The sequence below is a fragment of the Euleptes europaea genome, chromosome 3 (genome assembly GCF_029931775.1).
Source record: "Euleptes europaea isolate rEulEur1 chromosome 3, rEulEur1.hap1, whole genome shotgun sequence".
In the NCBI taxonomy this organism is placed as follows: domain Eukaryota; kingdom Metazoa; phylum Chordata; class Lepidosauria; order Squamata; family Sphaerodactylidae; genus Euleptes; species Euleptes europaea.
In genome coordinates this window covers 98,598,045-98,608,307 of record NC_079314.1, presented here as the reverse complement: position 1 = coordinate 98,608,307, position 10,263 = coordinate 98,598,045, and the positions used below count along the sequence as shown (strand labels likewise).

The 10,263-nt window shown below is 41.5% G+C and overlaps 1 protein-coding gene across 1 annotated transcript; it reads right to left on the bottom strand.

Annotated features, from left to right (window-relative positions):
• Nucleotides 1–28: 28 nt before the first annotated feature.
• SYCP3 (synaptonemal complex protein 3) lies at nucleotides 29–10,034 on the bottom strand. Its single transcript, XM_056847439.1, has 7 exons — nucleotides 9,890–10,034; nucleotides 8,313–8,388; nucleotides 6,919–6,953; nucleotides 3,284–3,401; nucleotides 2,036–2,135; nucleotides 1,394–1,492; nucleotides 29–157 (listed from the first exon to the last, which is right to left on the bottom strand). Exons 1-7 carry the CDS (start codon nucleotides 10,020–10,022, stop codon nucleotides 29–31), a joined length of 690 nt encoding a protein of 229 aa, XP_056703417.1. The 5' UTR covers nucleotides 10,023–10,034.
• Nucleotides 10,035–10,263: the final 229 nt, after the last annotated feature.

The following is a 10,263-nucleotide window of genomic DNA, read 5'->3' as shown; positions in this document are numbered from 1 at the left end:
TCTATTTTAAAATATGTAACTGAACTTTTCATAAATCAGTGTTAACACTTACAGTGTCCATCATAATTTTCTTTTGCAACATGGCCATTTCTTTGCGAAGTTCATTTTGTGCTCCTGTTAAAAGGCTTTCGTGAGTCTTCTCCATGTCTTCCATACTCTAAAAGCAGATGCCAGCTTTAATTTATCATTCTTTTATACTGAGAAATGTGCTTGCCTTTAAGTCAAGAGGGGCACCTAAACCAGCATAGGAGCTACCAAGAATTTTTGGTGTTGGTAAGTAATAGTCTTAACATGTGCCAGTACTTGAAAAGAATCTTCCTATAACCTATTAGAATGCTGAACTGCCAGTATATTAATAGAACTGGTCAACTACTTGACAGCCAAAAAGACAGGCTACAAGCAGTAGTCCATGCAGCAGACAGGAAATAGTGGACATTATGTCAACATTTTGTCCAAGTACAAAACTCAAAATACCCCACTGGCACCACAGAGGGGGTCAACACTGAGGAGGCAATATTCAGTTGCTAGTGTGAAGTCATCATGTAGAAATTGAAGGGGGCATAGAAATAAGTTGAAACTGGTAAAACAGGTAAAACCTATAAGTTAGATTCCAGTCCAGTAGCACCTTAGAGACCAAGAAGATTTTCAGTGTATAAGCTTTCAAGAGCCTTTAAGGCTTTAAGAGGGGGGTGGACATGTTCATGGAGGAGAGGGCTATCCATGGCTATAGTAAAAATGGATACTAGATATGATGCATACCTATTCTCTCCAGGATCAGATGAGCATGCCTGTTATATTAGGTGCTGTGGAACACAGACAGGATAATGCTGCTGCAGTTGTCCTGTTTGTGGGCTTCCTAGAGGCACCTGGTTAGCCACTGTATGAACTGACTGCTGGACTTGATGGACCTTGGTCTGATTCAGCATGGCTTTTCTTATGTTCTTATATATTCTTATGAGTCAAGGCTCCCTTTGCCAGACCTGTCTGATGAAGGGAATTTTGACTCTCAAAAGCTTATACCCTGAAAATATTGTTGGTCTCTTAGGTGCTACTGGACTCGAATCTAACTTTTATAGTGCAGACCAACACAGCTACCCTCTGAATCTACCTATAAGGACATTCTGGCTATTGATAGTGGCAAATACATTTGTTATATAGTAGTAACTTGTTAGTACAAGTGAACATGTGGTTTTGACTAGAGGCTGCTAGAAACTGCAGTACATGCCACGCATATCTTCAGCATCAGGTTGCCAAGACCTTACTGTTTTCTTTCCAGGATCAGAAGATATATACATTAAACTGACAATAATACTGTGTCCTTAAAGATGGACACAGTCTTGCTTGTGTTATAGTACCATTCGGTGTTAATGAAAACAAAATGCATATACTTGACCTTCAAGAATTGTTCATACAGCTGCTTAATGGTTTTCAGTCTCTGACTCTGAACTATTCTTGCTTGTTGGAATACCTTTTGCTGTTGCCGAAATATGTTCTAAAGCAAAAAAAAAAAGTGTCCTCCTTATAAGATTACTTGCAGATACATTTCAATATTTACCTTCCACGAAAACTGTTGCAGAGCATTTTAAACTTTCCTGAAAATTAGGACAGTAAATTTGTCCAGTTCTGATGATTTTGAGAAGCTGAAACATAGCATATCTGTATCTATTGCCATGCCTCATGATATGAGAAGTTAATAGAACTTAATTTGTGAATAGATTGACTCAGCTGACTTTTGCCTAGAGCTCCTAGTATTTCCCATACAGTTTGATCTATATTGTTTCAAACTTTATTTTAAAAGAAGGCATTGGAGCATTGCTGAGACAAATTCTGAAGTAAATCTGAATGTACAGCAAAATCCAGCAGGGATAAGTATAGTAATTGCACATGAGTGAACATAATCTTTCTCGCCTCTTTGGTTTGTGAATGATCTGTAGTTTATCACACCATCAGAAAGAGAATGATGTATGAGAGGATGGTGTTAATATCAGCCCCAAACACTTAATCCAATTGAAAAATGAATGTAAGAGAAATAAACCGCTAGTTTTTCTTCCTGTTCCTCTGCTTTCTGTAGGTCAGCATCCCACTGTTGAAATACATGTAGGAACTGTTGGGAGTATTCATGGTTAATCTTCTGCCTAAGGAAAAAATGTTCACAGTCTAATATAAGGCATTTGTGAATGTAACATAAAATGCTTTATAAAATGTCAGTTATTTAGGACCTAGAAGGAGATGAAAAGTGGTCACCTACAGTTTTTAACCCTCTAACAAACCTTAAAACTGTAAATTTGTATGTTTTGAGTATCAAAATCATGACATTTGTTCTGAAGATATGCATTTTATTTAATGTGACCATTATTTTAAAGAGGGTGTATTTCTTACCAAGCAGGCGTTTGATGATAGACTGGTGTTTTTTAAAAAATAAATTAGAATAAAATAATCATATTTTATTTATTTAAAAATGTTCATAGAAACTGTTGAGAAGGCTTACAATTAAAATCCAGTTGAAAGAACCAACTTAAATAAGCCAGTCAGCAAACACCTCTTGATCCAGCAGCCATTAAATCAACAGCACAGGTACAACCGTATTGAATGGTATAAAAGCAGGCCAAACGCCATTTAAAAAAGTAGAATATAGGCCATAAGATATGTAGAAGATATTTTTAAAAACAGCCATTTAGAAGAAGAGTTGGTTTTTATATGCCGACTTTCTCTACCACAAGGCAGAATCAAACTGGCTTACAATCACCTTCCCTTCCCCTCTCCACAACAGACACCCTGTGAGGTGGGTGAGGATGAGAGAGAATGACTTGCCCAAGATCACCCAGCTGGCTTCATGTGGAGGAGTGGGGAATCAAACCCGGTTCTCCAGATCAGACTCCACCGTTCCAAACCACCGCTCTTAACCACTACACCACGAGAAGCCAAACGTAATAGCCAAAACTCTTACAGTATTATAGAGAATAAGCTGCAAAAATAAGAGGGATAAGCTGCAAAAGCATATATAAAACAAGCGTTATTTGGCCTCAAGTAAGGAAACCAGGCACCAGGGTAACTTCTAGGGGGAACGTATTCCAAAGATAATGCCCCCACTGAGAAAGCTCTAGCCGATCCTGCCCCACCTCTGTGGGTGTGGACACAGACAGCAGGGTTGTAGAAGAACATCTTAACTGATGAGCAAGCAAGTACAAGAGGAGATGCTCCTTCAGCTGTGTAAGGCTTTAAAGGTAAGCACAGAACAAAGCCGGTGCTGATTTCCCTGAGAAATATAAAATATAAATCTTACCTTTGCTCTTGTTGTGTTTTCCAAACACATTCTATTTTCTGATTACTTGCTTTGAGAGAGGCTTTAGTGTACATTTCTAATCTTTTCCTCTTAGCTAGAAGTGCCTTGTTAATATCCGCTGCATTAAGACAACGGGCATTGAGTTATATATTTCAACAGATATTTATTTTTATTACACAAAGTTTTTCTTTTCAAGTGACATTCCCATAATGGCTCACATAGGATGTTTAAGGTTTATTGTCTTACATGTATGGAAAGCTGTGTTACTCTTACAGTATTCAAAAATGTATTCAACAACTCCTGTTGTAGTACAGCATAAGACACTGAACATCATGAATGTTATTATTAGTCAATATAAACAATGCTATCAAATGAACTTAAGAAAGCCCAATGAAATGAAAACCCAAATCATTGGGTTTAAAAAAAAGTCTAATCAGTGATACTCAGTGGCTTGGGAACCACCTGTGGCTCTTCTAAGCAGCATTCCCCAGTGTGGCGCCCATCCTATATTTCAGAAGAGGAGGTAAGGCTCTTGTTCAAAGGAGACTGTGGTTAGCTGTTGGTTTTCACCTTGAAACAGGTGCTGCTAGAACAGGGTGGGGAACCTTTTTTCTGCCAAGGGCCATTTGGATATTTATAACATCATTCGGGGCTGCGCATTCTGGCCCTGCCCCCTTTAACCCCTCCATTGTCGCCACTTCCGCCCCCAGCCCTCTTGTAGTACAGAGGAAATATGTTTCTCCACGGCCCGGGTGGGAAAGGGTTAACACAGTTTCTTGGACAGTCCTAGCAGCTCCATAGCTAACAACTCTTCTGCAAGGGGGAAAAAAGGTTCCTTTTCTTGGATCGCCAGTCTTAGATCCTTCTGAGCTAGAGATCTGCCAGGACCCACGAAGGGCCAGACAAATGATTTCGCGGGCCTTATACAGCCCCCAGGCCTGACGTTCCCCACCCCTGTGCTAGAAGGACAGAAAAGCTGTGAGCCTCACTGAGTGCAGGCCTCACATTAGGGATGGAAGTAAATATAGCTCTTTTAATCGATGGTTATTTTGAATGTGGCTTCCCACAACCTGCAATGTGAGTACATTGGCTTAAATCAGGGGTCGGCAAACTCATTAGTCAAAAGAGCCAAATATCAACAGTACAACGATTGAGATTTCTTTTGAGAGCCAAATTTCTTAAACTATATAGGTAGGTACACTGTTTATTAACTTAATAAAGTTTAATTAACGTTTTAAGTCTTAATTAAACTATAGGTACACTGAATAAAACTTGATATCATACTTAATAATCTTATTTATTGATAAAAATTAAATTGTAAGTAAGGTATCCATAAAATTAAATCATTTTTTAACAAATCACAGTTTAACAAATTGCTGCTGTTAGCACTATTTTAGTTTTCTGCTTTAACCCCTCATCTGTTTTGGGAGAATCAAAACTGTTTTGTGGCTGTGTTCTTTGGATAGAATTCTGGTTCCCTTCTCTCCCCCCCCCCCCCCCCCCACGTCAAGTAGATGTTTTAGTAAGGGAAGAGTTCTGGTCATGTATATATGGGCATATTGTTTCAAGTCTTGAAGGGATTTGACCTGGAATGGCTGGCTTTGTGTGAATTTTCATTGGGAATGTGTCCCGAGGCTAATGCCCGGCGTCAAACCTCGGGACTAAACCCCGCCCCCTCTGCTGAAGCAGAACCCCACTTACCGGAATCCCCCGGAGAACGCCGAGGAGGGGCCGGAGCGACGAGTCCGGGCAGGAGGCGCAGCGGCCGCGCCCGGCCAGCTGCGGCTGAAACTTGGCCGGGAGATGGGCGGGCTCGGCGCAAAGGTGAGGGAGGCACGCCAGGAGCGTTAGGAGGGGGCCGGCTCCAAGCCCAAGGCGGGCAGCGGCAAGGCGGAGACGCCCCAGGCCAGCGGCCTCCCGGGGGGCGCTGGCATGGCAGGGATCCGCTGTTCCCCCGAAGGCGTGACGGCCCGCCGCAGCGACGGGAACGGAGCAGAGCCCGGCGGGTGCCACAGTGAGCGCGCGGGGGGAGGGAAACCGCCCCGCCCAACAGCTGATTGGCGGGCGGGCCTGGAGCCGGAACTGCCACGCTCCACGCTCATCAACCTGGGGCGAGCCAAAGGCGGAGGCTTTCGCCTCCCAAAGACTTGGGGGGAACTTCCGGGAAGGGAGTTGGGGCGGGGCGGGACCTCACGGCCTGGGAGGATAAGAGGGGGAGAGAGGGAAAACACCGGGGAGGATTCGACTCTCTCTCTCAGGCGCGCCGGCTCCAGCACAAAGGGAGCAAGCGCAGCCCGGCTGCTGGTGCGAGCGAGCGCAAGAGCAGGGGCTCCAAACCAAGCGGCAGAGCCGCACTCAAGGGGCCAAAGAGCCGCATGCGGCTCGCGAGCCAGTTTGCCAACCTCTGGCTTAAATAAACTCCTGCCTGAATAAAAACTTAATACATTTTCTTAAAAAACAACATTGTAAATGCAGGTGGGTTTCTTTCTTTGAGGAAATTCATTAGTTGTGACTGTAAGGTTTTTTACTTTTTAAAATTTCTGTGTTATATTTTCTTGGGAGCAAAGGAGTCTAAGCCTGTATGGTATTTTAATGGGCTATTATAGACTATTTATCCATAACTGCCACCAACAAGTTGCTAAAGGCCACGTTGATGTTGTAAAAAAACACACATGTGGGAGGGTTGATGGGAGGGGCTGCTTTAAGGCTCGGGATAACTCTTGAAGGGATTTGACTTTCATTTGCTATTCTGGCCATTTTCAGGACTGTGTTTGTGACACATTTGTACATAAATATGCAAAACTTAATAGCCAAAACTCTTACAGTATTATAGAGAATAATCAAATGGAAATTGAGTTTCTGGATTATATATTTCTGTGGTAGTTTGACGAGTTCCCTCCATGGTATTTCTCAGTAAACTGATTGGGTAGTGGTAGGGGGGGGTAGAACTACATTCTTATCATATTGGTAATAAGCAAGGAGGACTGTTGCCGTTCCAAAATGGAAATAAGTAACATCAGGCTGGCCAATATGTTGTGTTAATTACAGAGGCACTTCAGAGGAACTCCCATCCTATGCCCTTGCAAATTTTACTTCACAAGCAAGGACATACAGACAGATTTTCAGTAATATATTTCTGATTTTATACAGATGACTGGTCTGCTGATCTAGGTACCTACACTGGCAAGGCCCCTGTAAAGTGAATATATAACTGAAGTATAATTTAAAAAAAAACACAACCCACGGCGCAGCCATTCTTGGAGCTGAATTATAAATAGATCATTTGTTCCTAGGAATCTGAACAGAAGTCTCATTTACAACCGAGACACTGGCTACAGTTCTGCTACATAGTATACACAGTATTGTCTATGTAGTATTGCTGTATAGCATAGTAGATCACTGTAATATAGTGTAAATCACTGTACTACAAGGTGTAAAAATATGAAAAAACATTTAACTGAACATCTACTTATATTTTAACAAATTGTGATATTTCTGTGCTTTCCACACTTACTAGATTATTTCTTGTAATTCTAATGATAACAATTTAGTTTTAAGTTTATGTAGTGTATTTCATACTTGTTGTGTTACAAGAGTGTTTAACTGACAGTATATGAACATTTTCAAAAACATACCTCCAAATCGTTCCAACATATTCTGTACTTCTCCCCTATAAAAGGTGTCATATTTTAAGACTATTTTTGTACACTATGAAAAATAAAACTTATATTTTTCAATTTATATTATTTGTAAGTATTAACAAGCAACAATATACAAAACAAAGTTAAAATAATACCAGTACAAGTTGGTCAACTCAAACTGACAAAAAAAATGCAGGGAAAAACTGGATACATTACTGAATGCAAAATCCATTGTGCGTAACGATGTGTATCATAATCAGGAAAATATAACCTTTATGTTCAGGGGAATATTGAAAAATATTTGTAAAGCCTAATAAGAGAAGATATTAAAAATAATCCAAGACATAGCTTGTCAAAAATATATAATCCATTAGGACTATATTCAAGCTACATATGCTGAATTAATTTCACTAGTTTTAGTGGCATCTCAGAGAGAAAATGTGAGATCAAATGGTTTGAAAACTGTAGTGTTGACACTACTAGAACAGGGGCTGAATCTGAGGCCTCTTTGTGTGTGAAACTAGTACTGCTTCTAAATAAGCTACAGTATCATATAGATCCCGTCAGATCTCAGAAGCTAAGCAGGGTCAGCCCTGGTTAGTATTTGGATGGGAGACCACCAAGGAATACCAGGGTTGCTGTGCAGAGGAAGGCACTGGCAAACCACCTCTGTTAGTCTCTTGCCATGAAAACCCCAAAAGGGGTCGCCATAAGTCGGCTGCGACTTGAAGGCACTTTACACACACACCATATTGTGAGCAGTTAACATCAGGCTATATGGCTGAAATAATCCCATGTGTGCAACTGGGGCAATGTGTTTCCCTGGCAAAGGCCTCAAAGGTTTTTGAGCTTTGCTCCTGGGGCTATGCAGTTAATGCATGTGTAGGGGATGTGAGATCTGTTCAACCTGCATCATTCTTTTACCCCTTGAAATATTGTTGCCAGCCAGATCCCCAAGGCATTTGCAGAGTCTGGATTATTGTCTTCAATTCTGGGGCTCAAAACTGTGTGGGATTGTGATATACTATGCTGAAGACCCATTAGGTGGTGTGGACACAGATTAATAAGTGTCATGCTTTACAGCAGAGAACTGTACTTAGCTGACTTCCTTACATCCCTGTGATAAAATAACTGGAAGATAAGTAATCTACCATTCATTTCAGTATCTGTAAACAACGTCTTAATTAAGTTCCTATCTAAAACACAAAAGACTTCATTCTTTAACAAACATTTGTTTTATAATTAAATTTGACAGACATAGATACTTAAGTTTTGACTATAATGAGAATATCAAAACTGCAAGGCAAGTAAACTGATATATCATCAATAATGTAACATTAATTAGACGTGTATCAGGCTTTTAAAAATGTAAACATTAAGCAATTTACCCAACATCTTCAACTACAGTATGAGGAGTTGCTGCAGATCTTTTTTTCCCATGTTTATCAATGATTGGAGTTTCATCTTAATTGTTTTGGGGAAAAACATAAAGCAAAGATCACAAATTAATTATCTAGGTATCTATTATTTATCTTACCCTTCATCTAAGAAGTTCACAGCAGTGAATTACATGAGCAACATCCTTAACTACTAAGACTTTGGACCTTATCCATCCTTTACCCACAAGAATTCATAAATCTGCTTGGAAGTGAGCACTAACAAATCACAACACAGACTAAGGAAAGGGGAGAACTTATTGGAAGGCCATAGGATGAGGGGGCGGGGGGAGAGACATTCCTAAGAACCACTGAATTCCAGTATTGTCATAATGACTATGCTGGCCTCCTCATTTATTAATGGCCTATGTCCCACCACCTACATGGATATGTTCAGATGAGCATATATAAACATACGTAGCAGATCAATGATCCATCTAGCCGAGTACTTTCTACTTCCTGCTCTGACTAGCAGCAACTCTCCAAGGTCTCAGCCAGTCTTTCCCTGCAATTCTACCAGATTATTATTATTTTTACTGGAGATTATTTTTTTACTGGAGATTTCTGTTGCACCCCTGTTCTGTCCTTCTAGGCCCAATGAATGGTGACAGCAGGGAGGAACATGAAGACTAGCTACAGGTTATGGCCATCCCATTGGTTCAAGCAGGAATAAGAGAACAGGGAGACAGGTGAAATAGCACGGTGATAATTGCTCTTCATTTGCCTTCATACTACTGTCATCAGGCAGGCTCAGTGATAAAGGGAGCTTACAATGTTAGCAGCAAGGAACAGTGGCAATTGCCGCAACCCAGCAGTGATTTTGTGGCCCATAGGAGAGACTGTGACCCCTGCCTGCCAGTGCAGGGCTCCTAGTTAGGGCTGTTGAAAAAAAAATTGGGTAAAGTTCGGCTTCGGCAAAATTCGGCCCTTTTTAATTCGGGACGTGCCGAAGTATGAACTCCCCCGCTTCGGATCCACGAAATTTGGCGCGAGATCCAGAGTTTGGGGGAAAATTCGGCCGGGTCTTTGAAGTGCTGGGCACCGCCTGCCCAGGCGGCGGCCACCACTTCAAACCGAGTTGGGAAGGGGGCGCGGTTCTTTAAAGAGCCCCCCCGGGGGCCTTCACAGGGCTTCCATGAAGGCGCGCGGGGCTCTTTAAACAGATCTGCGCCTTCCAGCTGGAAGGCGCAGATGTTTAAAGCGCCCTTCGCCTGGCTTCAGGGAAAGTGGGCGGTAGGTCTTTATAGGCGGGAAAAGGCAGGTTCGGGAACGCCGAACCTGCCGAATTTATTCGGCGATCGCCCAGATTTGCTGATTTCAGGGCGTCGTTTTCCCGCCTTTTTTCAGTTCGGTTCCATCCAAACTAAAAAACCCCGAATTGTGGAAAATTCGGCTGTTTTTTCGGTTCGGATGAACTGAATCGACAGCCCTACTCCTAGTAATCATTTAATAATGTCTACCTTAACACCAGCCCTCATCTTATTCAAAGAAAAAACTGAAGGAAAATAGTCAGTATTGATCTACAGCACCTTCTCTAATGTCCTCTTCTGAGCCACTCAGATGTTTTTTTTGATTTTCGTCAAAGTGGTAGGCATGCACAACTGGATCCTCCTGTGCTGGTTTGGCTGTTTTCCCTGTTGTTTTTCTTCCTGATGGTGCCATAATCAGAGTTCTTCTAAGTGGTATAAAAACATTTATTTGTGTTTAATTAACCGCCCAAATCTTGTTCAGGCAAGTATTGGTTTGGATAAGGAAAATAAAGTATTGATTGCTCTTGCATGTGTTTTTGAGAACTGAGTATTCATAACCCATGGCTCTTGCCTGAACAATAACTATCAGGTTTTCCATCATTAGTTAGTCTGTAGTTGCGTGTGTGGCATATATTCCTTAATCAATGTCATTT

What these genes read in the sequence shown, in the direction of transcription:
- SYCP3 (XM_056847439.1), bottom strand. Translation starts at nt 10,022, where the DNA reads ATGGCACCATCAGGAAGAAAAACAACAGGGAAAACAGCCAAACCAGCA. An exon ending in TATGTTGGAACGATTTGGAG is followed by an intron (nt 3,402 to 6,918) that starts GTATGTTTTTGA and finishes GTCTTAATGCAG; the next exon opens with CGGATATTAACAAGGCACTT. An exon ending in AACAGGAAGAAAAACTAGCG is followed by an intron (nt 1,493 to 2,035) that starts GTTTATTTCTCT and finishes TTTTTGCTTTAG; the next exon opens with AACATATTTCGGCAACAGCA.